At 36.6% G+C, this 21,290-nt stretch overlaps 1 protein-coding gene across 9 annotated transcripts in view; it reads left to right on the top strand.

Moving 5' to 3' along the window:
- Positions 1 to 21,290, top strand: part of LOC106079854 (cGMP-specific 3',5'-cyclic phosphodiesterase-like) — a 133,514-nt gene that overhangs the window by 93,998 nt on the left and 18,226 nt on the right. For all 9 annotated transcript variants that reach the window (XM_056013258.1, XM_056013134.1, XM_056013316.1 and 6 more), the window contains 6 exons: positions 3,396 to 3,515; positions 7,019 to 7,069; positions 8,152 to 8,295; positions 11,114 to 11,257; positions 18,931 to 19,077; positions 20,021 to 20,128. In XM_056013258.1, coding sequence (XP_055869233.1) covers positions 3,396 to 3,515; positions 7,019 to 7,069; positions 8,152 to 8,295; positions 11,114 to 11,257; positions 18,931 to 19,077; positions 20,021 to 20,128 — 714 coding nt within the window. The remainder of the gene's footprint in view (positions 1 to 3,395; positions 3,516 to 7,018; positions 7,070 to 8,151; positions 8,296 to 11,113; positions 11,258 to 18,930; positions 19,078 to 20,020; positions 20,129 to 21,290) is intronic.

Here is a 21,290-nt window from a genome sequence, read left to right as displayed (position 1 = left end):
ACAAGCCAAATTAGTGAAGAATAGCAGTGATGATAAGTTATTAACCTCTTAACAATTCATTTTTAGCATCCTGGAAAATGGGCATCTTTTTTCTTCGTTTTCTTTTTAGATTACGGTAATAGACAAAAGCTTGCCAGCTTGGCTTCCTTAAATTATTGATTCATTTTTTTTTTTTTCTAAAAATACTTCCGAGAAAAAGACAGGCATTGTCAAGCAGTTCAGAAATGTATTTAGCTTATAACAAGACGGCAGCACTCTAATAAACTGTTGAGTTGTCTTATATACGTCAGTGCGACCGGATTTGGGGGGGGGAAAAAAAGGGGTCAGAGGAAATGATTAATGAGGCAATCAAGATGGCTGCCTTTTGGACAGCTACCATCCACAAAAGCTCTTTGCCACTTATTAGTAGCTCTGCGCTGTGTACTAATTATTTTGTCTCTGTGTACGTTATTTTTTTGTCGATGTCTCACTGAAAATTGAGGCCTTTTTTTTAATCAACGCGTACTTTCAGCTTGGCTTATGTCAGAGTTTCAAAACACAACATTTTACCAGTACCAAACAAGCTGTAAAGACTGCAGTTGTAGATCTTTAACAAATTAAACTGTAGTACTCAACAGTAAAAGTGAATGTTCAGAAGGTATTACAGTTATCCATTTAACGCTATGCAAAACTAAATTTTGCAAATCACATTTCAAGTGGCAGTTCAAAGCGCAAGGTAGATTCAAAGAAACATGAAAGAAGACTTCAACTCAGGCAACAGATATTAAGAGCAAAGCAATATCAGACACACACAAAAACGTATTGTAAAATAAAGAGATTTGTGAATAAATATGCATAGAATTGCAGATTTATCAACAAAATATGCATAGAATTCCAGATTTATCAACAAAATATGCGTAGAAATTCAGATTTGTCAACAAAATATGCGTAGAAATTCAGATTTGTCAACAAAATATGCATAGAAATTCAGTTTTGTTCTACAAAGCTTTTTTTTTCCACATAGTTTGTATGTCTGTCTGGGGTAAATCTTTTATAAATTAATTCTCCTACTTCCCGTCGAAGAATCAAGTTGAAACTTTGCACAGTTGTTCATTATCGATGACAACACATGAATAAATAAAAATAAATTAACTATTAATTTATCAATCAGTCGTAATTGTTTCATTTTTTTTTATATAGAAAATGTACTGAGCTAAGGGGAAATAAGCCATGTATAAATAATTAGGTCGTTCGCTTAAATTGTTAAGCTAACAATAGACTATAAATCTTTCTATTTTTATAAGCACTTGTCTTGAATAGCTCGTGGCAAACATGTTGGCCTTTTTTTTTAATTGCTATCAATCCACTTACCTCTTATCTTCTTATCTTATAAAATACAAACGTTACTTCAAAAAAGAAGATTAGTCAATAGATGAGTCAATAGTTGAGTCAATATAGTAGAGTCAATATAGTAGAGTCAATAGATGAGTCAATAGTTGAGTCAATATAGTAGAGTCAATATAGTAGAGTCAATAGTTGAGTCAATATAGTAGAGTCAATATAGTAGAGTCAATAGTAGAGTCAATATAGTAGAGTCAATATAGTAGAGTCAATAGTTGAGTCAATAGTTGAGTCAATAGTAGAGTCAATAGTTGAGTCAATATAGTAGAGTCAATATAGTAGAGTCGATAGTTGAGTCAATAGTAGAGTCAATAGATGAGTCAATAGTTGAGTCAATAGTTGAGTCAATAGTTGAGTCAATAGTTGAGTCAATATAGTAGAGTCAATATAGTAGAGTCAATAGTTGAGTCAATATAGTAGAGTCAATATAGTAGAGTCAATAGTAGAGTCAATATAGTAGAGTCAATATAGTAGAGTCAATAGTTGAGTCAATAGTTGAGTCAATAGATGAGTCAATAGTTGAGTCAATAGTTGAGGAACACTAAGTGTTTTAAGCTTCATTTGATGAGACAGTTGGTCTTTAAATCATATATGACGGGCACACTTGTTCAATGTTTAACCTGCCTATTATTTTAAGCACTTTGCTCCGAGTGAGCGAGTGAGTGGTTAGGCGCTTGGCTTACGAACCTGAATCCTAGGTTCGAATCTCGGTGAAGACCTGGAATTTTTAACTTTGGGATTTTTAGGGCGCCTCTGTTCCACCCAACCCTAATGGGGAAAGTAAAGGCGGTTGGACGTTGTGTTGGTCACATGACACCCTGCTCGTTATCTGTTGGTCAAAGTAACAGATGACCTTAACATTATCTGCCTCATAGAAAAGAGGAACTTTATTTTGTTTTTTTACTTTGCGGCAGCGTCTCACCGTTGTGGATCTAACAACCACTGCTTACGGCTTAAAACACATCTATAACAAAACAGAGAATAAACATAGATCTAGTGCTTGCAATGTTTTTTCTGGGTTTGACCTAGATTAGAAATTCCTCGCTGAAGTTTTCTCTATTTTTAAAATTAGTTCAGATTTGCGTCCCTTGCCTGACATGTATATTGGCATATATTCTGAAGATTTACATTAGCTTGCCCGGCTTTTCATTTTACATCGCTTCTATAAAGTCTGTCTGTCAGTCTGGTCTGTCTGTCGGGTCAAAATATTCTACACGTTATTTCTCCCACTTCCTATTCTCGGATCAAGTTGAAACTTTGCACAATTATTTATTGTCGATGACAACACATAAATCGAATCTAAAAATTAACCAATTCGTTTATCCATTATTCCTAATTAATTAATTTTGTTTAATATAGAAATTTACGGAAATCTTCTAGCTTATCTTATAATGCTTTTCCCCAACATGGCCAAGTCAGTGGCTCAGAATACTCTTATCCTGTTATAGGAGCGCTATAGCCTTCACTTTTTTCTATCCCATAGTCTGTTGGGGCAACACACAAGATTTGTCAACCATCTTTCTCCATTCCTCTCGGTCTTTTGCCTTGGATAAAACCTCTTTCAATGGCATTCTTATATGTTGTCTTCCGATCGCTTTCCCTGTCTGCCTCTTTTTCTTCTTTTGCCTGGTACTGTTCTTTGAAGGAAAATCCTTGCAAGCCCCGAAGACCTTGTAATAAGGCCATAGAGATTTAGTTTCCTTTTCTTTTTTTTTTTTTTACACTAGTAAGCAGGTCATCGATCCAATCGCTCTAGTAACCCTGTCTCTAATCTATTCGTTTGTGATGCGGACTTTAAATGTCTATAATATAATAAGAAAAAGTAAGAAAAATAAGACAAGAAATTAAAAAAATAATATAATATTTAAAAACTCAAAGGACAACAGAACCTAAATTTCACAATCATTATTTTACTATCATTGTAATAGCGCTTGGTTGTCTTATTTTGAACTGGCCACTTTGTAAGTTATTTTTACAAATCTTTAGTTCAAAATATTTAATGTTCTCTTTGCCAGGATGTTCATTTCTCCCAAGCCTTTGAGTTGTATGCTGGGAAGATGAAGGTCCTCACGCCAGCAGAGTTCCAGAATTCTAAAGCTGCCTTTATTGCCAAAATAACACTAGTGGCTGCAGAGGTAACGTTTAAAAGATGTCTTATTTCACCGTTTTCCATTGTGTTTAAAAATGGTTTTTAATTTTTGTTTGAACATTCTTGTTGAGTGTATAACACTGTATATTGTAAAAAGTTGAGTGTATTATGCTTGTATTCAGTGATGGCCTCCTCATTCAGTAGCGAAGCGACTATGGATCATCTCAAAGGAAATGAGATGGGTGCCTGGGCATTAGCAGAGGTAGAAGCGATGGCGCCCACACACCAGTCCCCCCCCCCTCTCCACGCAGCTGGTGTATCCAAAGGAGTGGCTAGTGCCGATACATTTTGGGGTCAGCGGAATCGCAGTCTCTGCTTGGGGTATTAAGTAACAGCCCTATAAATACTCGCCGGATTTCACTATCTGAACAATTTTTTTTTTTTGGTTGTGGGGCGAGGGATTGTAGATTTATTAGCTTGGAAATATTTAAAAGTAATTCACCTTACCATAGCATAGGTGTGGCAAGCTTAATGTGAACTAATCGTATGGTTACATTCATAGTTTCTCATATTTTCTTTTAATTAAACGTTGTGCTATCAAATTCAAACCTAAACAGATAAAAGTATTTTTTTTTTAATTTGGTTGTTGTTTTATTCGAAGGTAAACAAAATCAGAAATTTTGATTGAAAAAAAAAAAAGTTGCACATCTATGAAACCATACCAAAAAATAAATTAAAGACCTTCGCCTTGCCACTGGACCCAAGTATATAAATGAAATAAAAATGATTTGAATATAAATAAAAATCTGTTTTCAACCAAAGGAAGTAACCGCCAGTCAAAGCGTTAAGAAAATACGTATTTATAGACTAGTAGGCTCTATCGATGATTTCCTAAAATGGACCAATACTAGCGTGCGTACATCGTTTCCTTGTAGCCTTTTGTTCTATGGGACACATCGCACATTCAAAGTCTGTGAACTCATGTGCATGGTAAAACAAGTATAAACAAAAAAGTTCCTGAAAAGATGGACAACAAAGTAATTTTGTTTTTCTTTTTTCTGGTTTCTTTTGTTTTGTATAAGTTCTGTAAAAGTAAAAGCAATCAATCATTTAGAAAACAGGAACACACTGGATTTTTTTATTTTTTTTTAAATATTTTTTTTTAGTATTTTACATCAGATCAGAATTTCCAACTTTGCATTCTTTAAGTAAACTATAATTTATGTAAAGTAATGTCAGAACACAAATCCATAGTTATAAACTAGGTGAAAGTAAATCGAAGCAAAGCTGTGATCTCTATAAACACTAGACACCCAAATACTGGTATTGACTACACAAAATGTAATATTTCATCAAATTGAAGTTTCAATCATGAGGTAAAGGAATATGACATGTACTTATACCAATGTGACAACATGAAACCATAATTAATGACATACAAGGAAAGTAACGTAACTTTCAAACAAACATTTGTACATGAAAAAGGACTTTGAAAATTACTTTCCATCAGATTAGAAATTCTCCTTTAAATCGAGATTACGAAGAAATCGTCATTACAGGTTAAAATATAATTGATCAAAGCTTATTTAAGTAATTGTATGCAACATCTTTAATTTGGTGATTTCTATATGAATATAACGTGAATTACACTGAATTCTTTGGGCAAGAGCTCGTTTTAAAAGTATGCTTTTTATGATGATTATGGTTGTTTTTAGAGATCCTTGGAAAATTACCTGTTCTGTTTCTTGATCTGGAGCACACATAACTCTACTCAGAATGCTCCCTTACGGCTTATAGCGTTTTTATTACTATTTTGTTTTACTACCCTATGTTGTGTATGTATTATTAAAGGGACCCTCAACTCAAGAAAACATTAAGAAGCTGGACCAGACACAAAACATATTCATAACAAACGAATATTCACTTTTGACTAGAGTTACATCTTTAGTACAATCACTAAATTTAGAAAGCCTTCTGCATAGAAGACTCAAAAGTAAAGCAGCAATATTATATATAGAACATTGAACCATAAATCTTTAAATACAAAAACAAAATTTAATAAAATACTCAGAGACACAAAGATAAAGACACATAACTCTTGTTCCATATGCTAGGACAAATCACTGGGCTCGAAATACCAGGTCATTAGATTCATAATATTGGAGCTCCTTCAAAATACCAGTAAATATGAACTGTAAATATACAGTGATTCGCCTGGGATTATTCCGTGTACAAATCACTTGCATAGACATTTTTTTTAGAACTTCAAATGATAAAATGTGTTAACTTCTGGTTGAAAGAGTTTATGTTAATAGCACCGCTCATTGAAGTTACTAGTCTTAAAACTTAGCTGTAGATCACAGAAGCTTTTTTAGGGTAGGTCCCATGGTTCTCTGTGTTGTGTCACTAACTGAATGCCAAACTGGCATTTATCAGTTGGCGGGAATAATGAGTAACAGACGATACAACAGCAGAAGTAGATAATTTACATTGTTTTCAGGGCGGTCTTCTTTTTCGTTTTTGCAACTTCCTTTTTTTATTTTTAAATCTGATGCATACATTTTTAAATACTATTTTTATTGCTGAAGATTAAAACTATTTCCATTTGTGTAGTAAAAAAAAAAGTTTTCGATGTCGCTTAAATATTTTTTAGAATCTTTTCCCGCCAGTAGTAATCTTATTTTGTTGATTTCCTCAAAAAAATATAATAAATCGTCAGTTTTGGTCAAAGCGACCTAACTTGTGAGGGAAATTTTATGTTTTTTTTTATTCTTATGGAATTATTATTATTATTATTATTTTACAAATCTTCAAAATACTACATTCATATTTGGAAAAAAAAATGCTTTATAGACAATTAACAATTATTATTATTATTTTAATAATTATTATTACTTTAAAAAAAATGGATGAAGGAAGTAGTGAGGAATAGAAGAAAGCAGAGAAAAAATAAAGAAAAAAAATGAGAGAGAAAGAGAGTAAAAAAGAACGTGTCTGACAAAGAAAAAGTAAACTAGTAATTATTCATAAAACACTGAACCATAATCTTCAAATACAAAAACAAAATTTAATAAAATACTCTGAAAGACACAAAGATACAGATCCACTGCTCGTCCCATATGCTAGGACAAATTTGTACAAATACTCCTTCTTCCCTAGTGCTATTAGAGCATGGAATGGGTTGCCTGAGCTAGCCAGGAAAACCAGTGACTTGGCTGAATTTAAGTCATTGGTTAATATGCATGTCTAGATGCATGACGCGTCGGACGTGATCATCTCCTTTTTTGAAGTAACGTCTGTATTTTATAAGATAAGATAAGAGGAGATGACAATATTTAGAGAGAGCGAGTGAGAGAGAGAGAGAGCGAGTGAGAGAGAGAGTAAGGAAAAAGATGTATGAAAAGGGAGATAATCTTCACGGATAAAAATGCTCCAGTGAACCAAGAATTTTTTGTTTTTATTTCAAATAAAACTACTTTGACCTTGTTAGTACTACGTATGTATCTTGTTAGTACTACACATTGATCTTGACTACGTTCTATATTTCAGACATTGAATATCGAAGACCTCACAAGATACGGAGGATTCGTAGGCCACCACGTACGTTTAGGCTCAAGTAGCTTCATTCTCTTCTAACAATAAGTTCTGACTGACCAGGATATTGTACAATATGAGATTCACTTTCATACCTTTTCAAATAAAACCAATCTCATCTGACACGATATTCATGTTTACAAAGTTTATATCAACTCACATTGACTGTCTGTCTGTCTGGTAAAAAGTTTGCACACGTTATTTCTCCGACACCCAATCTGGGATCAAGCTGAAATTTTGCACAATTATTTCTTTTACCTGACAACACGAGAATACATTTTAAAAAAAATAATGTATTAACTATTGGTAATTAATTATTTTGTTTGGTATCTCGAACAAGGGAAATAAATAATACTAGACTGAAGTGGGGGCATAAGCTGAAGTAGTCCCCTTTATATGTCGCCGCTTTAAATTAAGTTTGAAACAAACAATAGATAAGTGTACACTTTTCTATATTCATAATCACCTCGCTAGCAGAGTGGTTAGTATGTCGGCTGGTGGTGGCGTGAGCTATGAGTTCGAATTCAGGTAGTCCCCCCCCCCTTTTGTTTTATATAAATGCTTTTAAAAAGGGATTATTGTAAAATTCACACAGATATCCCTTTCTTTCTTTTCCGCGCCCCATCCCCCATTGTCCCAACTGGTCCAGATAAGTGATAGGATTATATTGAGAAAGCTAAAAGCATGAAATAGCGCTAAACAAAAACAATTGGTAAAAATATTTCTAACAGCACATATTTATTGTTTTTGGTCTAGAATCTAGATCTATTACAAATGTACATGGCAGATCCAAACTAATTGATACAAATACACTTCGTATACGCTTTGTTTTGTTTTGTTTTTTCAAAGTATTTTTATGCTTTTCTTGTTATACTCTATATTTGTTCATCATTTCTCCACATTACGATTTTTCGCCCTTGCCTATATCATACTGAAACATAAAACCCACTACTTGTATGTTAATAGTAATAACGATGATAGCCTAAATGTGTACCAGACAGACAGACAGACAGACAAAGTTGATATAAGCTTTGTAACAAAAAAAAAGTTTTTTAGCTAATATATGTCCTGCCTCTCAACCAACTCAGGTCCCAGAAGACAACGGGTTCAGTGCCAAAAGTGTTCTGTGTATGCCCATTCACAACAGTGATCGGACCATCATAGGCGTCACCCAACTCATCAACAAGGTGAATGGGCAGCCGTTTGATGAGAACGATGAACACATTATAGAGGTCAGTGACAAAGAAACGATTTTTTTCTCTTTGCTTTACACTTTATCCATAATACACTGCTTACACAATTCACTTTCTCCAATTATTACTTCTTAAACGATTCACTTTCTCCTATTTAGACTTCCTACACAATCAGTTTCTCAAAATTAGACTTACTAAAATATTCACTTTCTCTAAATTAAACTGCCTACACAATTCACTTTCTCTAAATTAAACTGCCTACACAATTCACTTTCTCTAAATTAAATTGCCTTCACAATTCACTTTCTCTTAATTAAATTGCCTACACAATTCACTTTCTCTAAATTAAACTGCCAACACAATTCACTTTCTTTAAATTAAACTGCCTACACAACTCACTTTCTCCATATTAGACTTGCTACACAATTCACTTTCTCTAAATTAGACTGCCTGCACAATTCACTTTCTCCGTATTAGACTTGCTACACAATTCACTTTCTCTAAATTAAACTGCCTACGCAATTCACTTACTTTTAGTTAAACTCCCTACACGATTCACCTTCTCTTAATTAGACTACTTGCACAATTCACTTTCTCCAATTAAGAATTCACGAGCATATAAAATTATGTCTTTGACTAAAATCTCAAACCTTTATAGTCGTTACTGTTTTGCAAGTTTTTTAAACTGCTGTCTGCTACATGTTTGACATACTCCAATAGTCCCCATGCATGGCTCCCATCAAACTTTGAGAACCACTGGTCTTGGTGACGCACGCTGTCAATAACATAATGGTGCGTGATCTTCAGCAGACGTGAATGTGTTTGAATTCAATTCCACGTCAGACACACTCACACAACAAAATACAAACACACTCACACTTTATACAGTAACAAACATTCCAACTTAAAAAAAAAAGAAAGAAAGAAAAATGTAACTTTTAAAAATATGATTAAATGTGCATTCTGCTTTTTTTTCTTCTGTTGTTTCCCTAGCAACCATAAAGCTATTATTTTATTTGATGGTAAAAATGTGCTGAATTATAGATTTTTTTTCCCATTTCCCTGTTTAATACAGAAAATATTAGCTGTTACATTTTGATATTTTTTTCTTTATGTGCGTCCAACCAAAAAAAAAATTAAAAAAAACAAACCTGTCAGTGAATTGTAGAAAAGTGGGGTTGGGCAGGTTTGCTTTTTGAAGGAGAATTCTTTACCGCTACAATCGCAGAATTGTCATTTTAAAAAGACATTTAGATTTTAGTTTATCTCGACAAGAAACAAAAAAATAACAGGTGTGACGTAACTCTTCTGTCGCCTAGGCAATAAGTTTTTTTTTTTTTTTTTTTTTTTTTTTTTAGTTTCTATCTGACCACGGTTCTTCCTTAAGCGCATATGTAGTTAGTAGTTACTCATAACATATGAGATACAATAGCAAAGTAAGTTAAGTCTTTGATTTATCGTCTGAATTAATATATTGCTAGACTAACTTCTGCTACAGTAATAAAACATCCAACAGAAACACATAACAATAACATCCAACAAGAACACATAACATTAACATTACACATTAACAATGAACAAACAGAGCCTTAAAGAAAAACACCAACGAAAAACAACTCGCAGGACAACTTCACTAACTCGTAAGATGTTGTATCACTACTTGTACTAACTTGTACTAAGATGTTGTTTCACTACTTGACTAACTCGTAGTAAGATGTTGTATCACTACTTGACCACTCACTAACTCCTAGTAAGATGTGGTTTCACTACTTGACCACTCACTAACTCGTAAGATGTTGTTTCACTACTTGACCACTCACTAACTCGTAAGATGTTGTATCACTACTTGACCACTCACTAACTCGTAGTAAGATGTGGTATCACTACTTGACCACTCACTAACTCGTAGTAAGATGTGGTATCACTACTTGACCACTCACTAACTCGTAGTAAGATGTTGTGTCACTACTTGACCACTCAATAACTCGTAAGATGTTGTTTCACTACTTGACCACTCACTAACTCGTAAGATGTTGTATCACTACTTGACCACTCACTAACTCGTAGTAAGATGTTGTATCACTACTTGACCACTCACTAACTCGTAAGTTGTTGTTTCACTACTTGACCACTCACTAACTCGTAAGATGTTGTTTCACTACTTGACCACTCACTAACTCGTAAGATTTTGTATCACTACTTGACCACTCACTAACTCGTAGTAAGATGTTGTATCACTACTTGACCACTCCCTAACTCGTAGTAAGATGTTGTATCACTACTTAACCACTCACTAACTTGTAAGATGTTGTGTCACTACTTGACCACTCACTAACTCGTAGTAAGATGTTGTATCACTACTTGACCACTCACTAACTCGTAAGATGTTGTTTCACTACTTGACCACTCACCAACTCGTAGTAAGATGTTGTTTCACTACTTGACCACTCACTAACTCGTAAGTTGTTGTATCACTACTTGACCACTCACTAACTCGTAAGTTGTTGTATCACTACTTGACCACTCACTAACTCGTAAGATGTTGTATCACTACTTGACCACTCACTAACTCGTAAGATGTTGTATTACTACTTGACCACTCACTAACTCGTAAGATGTTGTATCACTACTTAACCACTCACTAACACGTGAGATGTTGTATCACTACTTGACCACTCACTAACTCGTAAGATGTTGTATCACTACTTGACCACTCACTAACTCGTAAGATGTTGTATCACTACTTGACCACTCACTAATTCGTAGTAAGATGTTGTTTCACTACTTGACCACTCACTAACTCGTAAGATGTTGTATCACTACTTGACCACTCACTGAACTTTCGTCCCTGTTCCAGGCTTTTTCTATCTTCACTGGGCTGGGTATACACAACTGTCAGATGTATGAGAACGCCTGCCAGCTGATGGCCAAGCAGAGCGTCGCCTTGGAGGTGCTTTCATACCACGCCACAGCCAGCAAGGAAGAGGCAGAAAGGATTATGGTCTGTAAAGCCTCTTTGATGGTCTGCCTCGTGTCTGCCTCTATCTACCCTGTCATCACGCTGTCACTGTTATTTCACATGTGTGTCCTCTCTCTCCCTCTCTCTCTCTCTCCCTCTCTCTCTCTCACTCTCTCTCTCTCTCCCTCCCTCTCTCTCTCTCTCCCTCCCTCTCTCTCTCTCCCTCCCTCTCTCTCTCTCACTCTCTTTCTCTCTCTCTCTCTCTCTCTCTCTCACTCTCTCTCTCACTCTCTTTCTCTCTCTCTCTCTCTCACTCTCTCCCTCTCTCTCTCTCTCTCACTCTCTCACTATCTCTCTCACTCTCTCACTCTCTCACTCTCTTTCTCTCTCTCTCTCTCTCTCCCTCCCTCTCTCTCTCTCTCTCACTCTCTTTCTCTCTCTCTCTTTCTCTCTCTCTCTCTCTCTCACTCTCTCACTCTCTGCCCTATCTTTCTCTGCCATTTTCTGGTCACTAATCACGCTTGTCCCTGGGCTACTTCCAGTCTGTCCCCAACTTTATTTTTTGGAAATTCCTCTCGACAAGAGATCTAAAGTTTTGAAGCCCAGCACCCCTACCTGAAGGCTACATCCAGTCTGTCCCCAACTTTATTTTTGGAAATTCCTTTCCACAAGAGATCTAAAGTTTTCAAGCCCTGCGCCCCTACCTTCGGGACCAGCATTAAGGGACTCGTTGATCAACTCTAATGGGCTTTACTTTGACAGTCTCAGGAGTGGAATTGTAAACCTAGCTCTCACACCTGATGCATATGTTACTTCAACAACTGACATCTTTAACTCTTTCTCTCCTAACTGACGACACCAGCGTCGATTCCACCAGAATGTGGTAAATAATTATGGAGAGAAAGAGTTAAAGCCATTGCCAACATCACAGTTTCCCTTAGTATGCTAGCCATTGAATGCCTTATCTAAACGTCTAATTACAATGTACTAGAACAACAGTCTGTAACGAAACCAATAATAGAACAAAAAATAATCTAACCCCTGAATAATTGTTACAGAACATTACCTCTTTGGTTTATGATAGGGAAAAAAAAAGTGTTTTCTTGTTTCGTATTTTTTGAGCCTCAAGCTTTTTTCTTTTCACGATAATGACCGGAAACATTTCCGTCGCCTTGAACTTGACATCTCCAGCGTATCTCAAATGGAGCAGATTGTGGTCTTTTCAAAGATTTTGTTTTGAGCCATGTACAGTGTAGATTTATTAGTTCCTGTCTTCTTTTCAATGGAATAGGTGAAAAGTAGTCCATGTTTTTAGAACTCTTGATTTTAAGTCAAGAGTTTTCGGCTGTCTTAAAATGTAAGGACATTCCATGCAGAGTTGACATTCAAACAAGCAATAGAAAAAAAAATACTTTAAAAAAAAACGTATCTAAGGGGAAGAACCGCTAAGAACTGCCAGTTTATCCCCCTTTCTGCAATATAAAACAAAATTAATTAATTAGTAATAAATGATTATCTAATTCTTTAACTTTTGGATTGGTTCGTGTATTGTTAATGACTGAATAATTTTGCAAAATTTTAACTTGACCCGAGAGTGGGAGCAGGAGAAAAAACCTGTTAAAACGTAATAAGGGGAATCAATCTATCTATCTATCTATCTATCTATCTATCTATCTATCTATATATATATATATATATATATATATATATATATATATATATATATATGGATCATCTCTCATGGAAATGAGATGAATGCCTGGGCATTAGCTGTGGTCGGAACGATGTCGGCCACACAACAGTTCCCTCTCTCCACGCAGCTGATGTATCCAAAGGAACGGCAGTGCCGATACAGTTTGGGGTCAGCGATGTCGCATGTTCTGCCAGAGTGTAGCACTGGGTGCTGCAAAACTGCCTTAGGGTCACCAGCTCCTGATTTTTCCTCAGGGTTGACTCCCGAAGCCTTTCCCATGATTGGGTATAGCTGCAAGGCAACAGAGGTTTGAATTCAGAGTTTTCCTTCTCGTAGGTGGGTAGCCAGCCATGGCTAACGAGCCCCTCCTGCCCGAAGCTTACTGGTTAAGGCGCTAGTTACTCGCCAGTTACTTCTCCTGTTAGTGAGAACAGTTCCGCCGGACTCAATATCAGAGCCACACGTGAAGGCCAGGAGTTGGACTGGTTGTCGGAGACTATTTGAGATGCATGCCATTAGGAAGTATTTTATAGGTAGTGGAGTGCTGACATCCATAATCACTTCCGGCAATAACAACCTTGTGGAACCATATCACATCTCTCATTCAGTAGAATTTATTCCCCTTATATCGAAATCAAACAAAATAGCACCAACAATTAATTGTTGTTTTTTTTTAATGATGTATGTCTTGTCAGTTTTTTTTCTTCGAAGGGTAGAAAAGAAGACAAACTTCAAACATCTGACTAATTAATGTAAGTCCTAGATCCATGGGTTTCTAATCAAATCGTTTTAGTTCCTTTTCATTACAGTTTTGTATCTTTTCGGTTTTGTGGCCCGCGAAACGAGTGTCGGAAATTAAAACGGCCCGCATGTCGAATTAGGCTGGGCATCACTGCTATAGAACACCTAACCCAAAGAAAAAAAAATATTTTTACGGAAATTTTTTATTCTTGAAGAATAAGAAACAAAAAAATTAGATCAATTAGATATTCATTATAAGACATCAGTTAGGCCAGGTTCACATCTAACTTCACATTCACTTTCACCTATCCTTTTGTCTGCTGGACCGCTGGGGCACCACATGAGATCTGTTAACCTTTTTTTTTCTCCATTATTTTCTGTCATTTGTCTTTGATAGAATTTCATTCGGATAATATTGAAACCTGCCTTTTTACCTGCCTGGGTGGACCACTTCAGGGGCCTATTTTCAGTTTGTGTTTCCACACAAACTGTCTTTGTAACCTTGTTTTCTAGCGAGTTAAAGAATAAACTCAGAGCTCAATGGATGAAAACAAAACTGGCAGATACAATTTCCATGATATGCTATATAGGTCAAGTTTTATGGGTAAAAGCCATCTTGGATAAACAATGGATAAACAATGGATAAACTCACCCTTGTATGAAGTCTGCTGTAAATAATCAACATCTCTTCGTCGCATCGATTTTTTTAAATTTATATAATAATAAAATAATAGAAATAATATTGAACCAACTTTTAGTTGACAAGTTGTTTTTTTTCAAATGCTCGCCTGTAGAACCCCCCCCCCCCCCCGAATTTTGTTTCTTTGTTGATCTTTAAAGTCTCTTGGATCACGTGACGATTCTTGTATGGAGTACTATTACTGAAACATTCATGACCTATTTAGGTTGATATAAATTGGTATTGGCTCATAAGAGTCCGACACAGTCTTTAGAACGGTCACTTTAGATGTCTCAATGAATACAAATTGAAGACTTCTGGCCGACTTATCTTCCTATAAAGTGGACTCCTGCTGAATGTTGAGTTTTTCACGTAGCCATTTTTTTTTTCTCGTCGTCTTTGATTGGCAAAGTGACGTCATTAGTACTGGTACCGAGATCCGACTTTTCAGCCAATCAGTTGAGAGATTCCATCTCTTGATAGGCTAATTAGAGGCTGTTTCCGACTGTAGACGCTAAAACTAAGCACGCGGACCAGAACGCTGGCTTGTGACGCCAGGCGATCATCCTTCACCTTGGGAATTAGCTATTTTTAAACCAAGGCACCATTTTGATCATGAAAACAAAAGATAGTACTCAGATCAATAGATACGTAGAGTATCAAGAGTCGAGTAAGGCTGATTAGAGAGAGGCGTCTTTTTATATATATATACTAATGAATGGGGTCTGTAATAAACTTTTGACGTCAGATGCAGGCCCGATAATTGCGCAATAATCTAATGGCCAATTTACTCACGATACAATATGTATTAAATTTCTGTGTAGGTCTATCACAAACTATAAATAGGCTACTTTTACTTTTATACTGCTCATAACTGCTGTATAAGTCATACAAATCTATCTTTTTACAAATGATAATATCTTCTCTATCGTCCTGTCTATGGTCTATCATCTATGCAGGTCTGTGTAGGTCTATGCAGGTCTATGCAGGTCTTAAAATGGGTATTTCAATTTTTTTTACATATTACTTGTCATGTGCTGTAGGTACGGACTAATACAGGGAAAAAGGGCTTCATTCAATTTTGTTTTTGTTGTTACTAAGCTTATATGATATATCAACTCATTCTTACAAAGCTCAATAACAACAGCAAAAAATGGATACCAGCTCATATACAACTAGAAGGAAATGAGAAGGCTGACACACTCGCCAAGAGTGGGAGAACTAACTCACAAATAAACTCTGCACTCTATCCAGAAGAATTGAAGAAATTAATTGTAAATAAAATAAATGAGAAATGGACGAGCTCTCATCCAAATCACAAGAAAGATGACGCTTACTATAAGCTATCCCGACAAGACCAACGTCTAATCTTTCGACTCAGGACCGGACACAACAGAATGCGACAACACATGTACCGGAAGCTCAAAATTGGAACCAGTGAAATCTGCCCATATGGAGTGTCACCAGAGAATGCCGACCACGTCCTCCAAAACAGCTCTCTTTACCAAGAGGCCCGTATAAGACACTGGCCCCAAAACACCCCAATAGAAAGAAAACTATATGGAGAGCTCCCTGATTTGGAAAGCACTGCGCAGTTCATCTCATGTATTGGTCTAGTCATCTGAACACTCCAACAGAACAATGAGAACGAAGAAGAAGAAGAATGATAACAAGCTTAATCATAACAGGGTAAACAAATACTAGTGAGAAAATGAAGAATTCCGTAGGAACGTGGAAAATAATTACGGAGTGAAAGAGTTAATGTTGTCTTCCCATCGCTTTCTCTGTCTACCTCTTCTTCTTTTTTCCTGGTGCTGTTCCCTGAAGGAAGATCTTTGTGAACCCTGAGGACTGTGTGATGTGACCATAGAGTTGAAGTTCTGGTTTGTCACGTGACCTAAATTAAATCTTTGAACGTGTTGAGATGAATGAAGGATGAAAAAAAAAAAAAAGATCAAACAACAAATACATACATTTTGCTTTCCAAAACAAAAGTGGGATTATCGATTCATTTAATGTATACGCATGTGTGAGTGTGTGTGTGTGCGCGTGTGCGTGTGTGTCCGTCTCGACTGTTCACAAGCTCAGAATAAAGCGAAAATTCGATTTTGTTTTAATGAGTTTTTTTTTTTTTTTATTCATAAGACAAAAGTCATTGAGCATTCTGTCGTCTGCTTATTGTATTGCCAGCAGTTAGATTTAGACTGGACAAAACTGAATCGCAAAACTTTAATCTTTCTGAAGAAAACAAAACAAAAAAAATTCGAAACTTCTAAAATTCTTGTTTGTAATTAATATAAATAAATGTAAGCTTCGAGCAGGAGGAGCTCGTTAGCCATGGCTGGCTACCCACCTAGGAGAAGGAAAATTCTGAATTCAAACCTCTGTTGCCTTGCAGCTATACCCAATCATGGGAAAGCTTTCGGGAGTCAACCCTGAGGAAAAATCATGAGCTGGCGACCCTAAGGCAGTTTGCAGCACACAGTGTTACACCTGGGAGAACCTGCGACGCTGCTGATCCCAAACTGTATCGGCACTGCCGTTCCTTTGGATACATCAGCTCCTTAGGAGGGAGGAACTGATGTGTGGGCGACATCGTTCCGACCACAGCCAATGCCCAGCCATTCATCTCATTTCCATGAGATGATACATAGTCGCTTCGCGACTGAAGGAGGCCATAGATAGAAATAAATATTTAGGTCAAAGTTCAAATATACAGAAGTTTTCTTTTTGTTCCGTGGAATATCTGGTTGTTGTTTTTTATTTTAATTTCGCCTTTCATATCCTCGAGTACGCTCCACTTCCCAGATAAGCTGTTAACAGCAAATAATTCTCTATGTCTGTGCTTATAATGATTTGTGTATACACTTTCCTGTGAGTGTGTGTGTGTTTGAACTACAGTGTAAGTGGCCATATCACAAGGTCCCCAGGACTCGCTAAGATCTTCCTTCAGGAAACAGTAACAGGAAAAAGAAGAGGCAGACAGAGAAAGTAATGGGAAGACAACATGGACGGGCCTGTCATTGAAAGAAATTCCATCCAAGGCAAAAGACTGAGAGGCATGGAGAAAGACGGTAAACAGATCTCATGTGGTGCCCCAACTGTTCAACAGACTAATGGATAGGTGAAGGTGGTGGAAGGTGAAGGCGGTACCTGAATATGTACAATACCATTTATAAATGTGCATCTTCTAATGTATGATAAGCAACTCCTGTCTTTGTGGAAGTTAATGCTGACATGTTTATTGATTGCTCGTAGGTCAAAATAACCTTACGAAATGTTTTTTTTTATGAATTTCCTCCCCTTTTTAAATAAATGCTGTACTGTATTTACATATAGACAAACTAAAGCACACCCGCACTTTAGGACAAACACGTCATCTTATACAAATCGACGATTCTTTGTTAAAAGGGAAACCATGAATGGAATTTCGAATGTATAAATCTTAGAATAAACTTCATTTCGTGGAGATTTTTAAGGGAGGTAACTTTTATTCTTTACCATGTCTATCAGGGGGACGTAACTCAGCTTTTTTTTAGAACTAGCATTTAATCTCACGTTTGCAGGACTTATGATTATTGTCATTGACCGATGCATTCATTTCGCCCTATTTCTTCCTGACTCTGTAATCTATCACACAGGATTAAACTTTTACACTGTAATATAGAAAGCACAGGAAGTCTGTATGGTTATATGTTACTTGTAAACATTTAATAGTGTCATAAACCAAACACCTGATTCTTTTAATTCTATCACAATACAGTGGCCTAGCTAGGGATTTTTTTTATTGTGGGGGGGGGGGGCTTGTCCTCATTATGAGATAATGGCATAATATTTAATGTAAAAAACCAATATCGGACACTCATTTGGCCCTTCCTCCTAAAGTGGGATGTTCATATTTGGACCCCTCCCCCACAGCTACGCCACTGTCACAATGCCATCAATATGGGAGTCTTTTTTAAAGATGTGTTTTCAGCTGTTTTTGACTTCGCAATTTTAAAATCACGTCGAATAAATGTAAAAAATGTCTTCTTCAGCACCATATGATTTTTTTTTCCTTTAGATACAGCTGTAGTGCCATTTTCGACCTGATCTATCATTCTAGCCATTTAAATTTATTTATAGACCCCAGTAGACAATAGCTTCATCTTAGTTAGTTTCGGCAAAATATGTAGGTCACTGGTGGGTCTTCATAGTAATAAAAAAAATTCATTCTCCCTTAGTCTTGGAACCAGAGGCGTAGTGAGAAAAACGTGTGCCCAGGTCAAGGTACTTTACTGGCGCGCCCTATCTCCCCCCCCCCCAGTTACCATGAAATATTGGCTTATAAATAAAAGGTATTTAATAAAAAATATAATACAAATAACCTAGGAATGTATCGCCTAATTAAAATATCTACAATAATTTAATTTTTTTAGGCGCCTCTCTGCGTGTGTCTCCCGGGTCAGCGTGCCGTCCTTGCCCCGCCCCCCCCCCAATAACTGCTCCTCCGCTTGAAATTGTTAATTAAATGTTGTTTTTTTATCTAATGCTATAATCAGTACATGTTAATTTATTAGTATAATGTGGGGGTCATTAATTTGTATTCGCCTTCAACACCAGGTGGAACGCATCCCTGCGTCTGAAGATTACAAGCTGTACAGGTATGACTTTGATGACAAGCTCATGTCGGATGATGACACCATCAAAGCCACCATCAGGATGTTCCTAGACGCTAATCTCATCTCACAATTCAAGGTTCCTTACGAGGTATGCACATATTTAAAAGTTGAAAAGTTTCACACAAAATAATTACATCTGAGAGTTAATTGCAAGATCGTATACATGTATGGCTCCATGTAAATCCAGAGGTATGTCCCATTTCACGTCTGCTTAAAGTTAAACAAAAAAATTTTTTCTAGTCCACTAAGAACACTCCATGGGGGAAAGACGTGGTGGTAGAGTGTTAAAGCGCTTTGTTCGAATCCCGACGAAGGCTGGGATTTTAAATTTCAGGATTTTAGGGTGCCCCTGATTGCCTGGCATTAATTAGGTAAAAGTAAAGGGGGATAATCGTTGTGCTGGCCACATGATACCCTGTGAACAGTGAACCACAGAAACAGATGACCTTTACATCATTTTTACCCTATAGATCATAAGATATATATTATGAACCTTATTTTACTTTATATGCCAGAATATTTAAAAAAAATCAATAATGTATTATTAAAGCTTTCCTTATTCTTGTTTATAATTGGGTTTTATCGTTTTAAAAATCTATTTATAAGAAGATTAGCATCAGCATTAAACACTATTGATATAGAGTGGACAAAATATGCTATAACATTTCACCACAGCAATGTCAAGTTGACTCCCCTAGTATTATATGTGAGTGCATTTATTAGTGTGTGTGTGTGTTTGAACTATAAATAGGCATAGCAGACGTGATGGCAGGTGTTACTTTCTTTGCGCATGTCAAAACCTCATAACTCTCTAACTACATGTAGATACAAATAATTCATTTCATTCGCATAAAGAAGCTTTGAAGTACCAACAGGCAATGTTCTATATTTAGCCCACATCTAGACTATATTAGGAATGAGCGATCGATTCCAATTAATGATTGTCCACTAATTGGTTGTAATCTAAGATTTCTTCTACAAACACTGGCCTATATAAAATGTAAGTTTTGTTTCTCTCTCTCTCTGAGCAGACGATGTGTCGCTGGGTTTGTACGGTGAAGAAGAACTACAGGCCGGTGACGTACCACAACTGGAGACACGCTTTCAATGTTTGCCAGACCATGTTTACAATGCTCTATGTAAGTGGACTCAGATTCTTACACACGCGCAATATTATTGGCAGCACTGCGACAAGACAATGTCTGCATGCACATTGAAAAGTAGTTCCATTTTACAAAATGTTGATATTTGGGTAACTTCAAACTGCGGATGCCTGGTCGTGCGGTATGCCCGATGGAGTGTCGTTCGGTCGTCTTGATGGTCCGGGTTCACATCCTGCTCTAAGCCCCCCCCCCCGTCGTCCTGCGGGAGGTTTGGACTAGGAAGTAGATTATCTTCAACTCCAAATTTGGGACAGGAATCATTTGCATCCCATAAGTCACCTTGAGGCTGATATTATGTATCATGAATTTGTTTTGTTGTATTATAAGCTTCGGACGTTTCCTTCAGAAAAGAAAATTGTTTACGTCCTAGCTTAAAGGTCCTGCAAGCAGGTATAGTTGGTTAATGCGCGAAGTTGTTAAAGAGTTAGCATTGGAAGCCCTATGACGCACCCACTGCGAAAGGAGAAAGAAGAAAAAAAAGATACAAAGTTGTACCTCTCTCTCTCTCTCTCTCTCTCTGTGTGTTTTACATTTTAGGAAGAAAAATCTTCTGATAAAAAGTATACAAGAAGATTATGTGAACTTGCTAATGACACTCTGTCAACAATATCAGGATATGATTAAAGAACAAAATTAGAAAAATTCTCATCTGCTTTGCATAACAGAGGGTGACCATATCGGTAGCTACTGCAGGCGAGCTGGCTATGTAGTTGACCCAATTAGTGGGAGATGAAGAATTGGTGAACGTTCTCGTGAATAAATTAGTTTCCATCGACAACACCGTGACGTCACTGTGTCAACAGTCTGTCACACGCTGTAAACAATGTGACATCAGATGTGTCCAGGTCTAGCGAAGAAACGAATCGGTTCCATCCCAGCTCTAATTGTGGGAAACACGAAGAATCGAAGAATAAGCATGCGCATCTATTCAGATTTGGTATTAGTGGTCGCCATATCTGGATAACCTTAGACAACAAAGTTGTTCTTTCTCTCCTAACTGACGATACCAGCGTTGATTCCACCAGAATGTGGTAAATAATTACGGAGAGAAAGAGTTAATAATATAGATCTAGATCTGTGTACACTTGTAAGTTGTAAGTGGGAAATCTTTTATGTTAAAGTTAACTGAAAATAACCC

The sequence above is a fragment of the Biomphalaria glabrata genome, chromosome 1, assembly GCF_947242115.1.
Source record: "Biomphalaria glabrata chromosome 1, xgBioGlab47.1, whole genome shotgun sequence".
Taxonomy (NCBI): Eukaryota; Metazoa; Mollusca; class Gastropoda; family Planorbidae; genus Biomphalaria; species Biomphalaria glabrata.
This window is presented reverse-complemented; position numbering and strand designations above follow the sequence as displayed.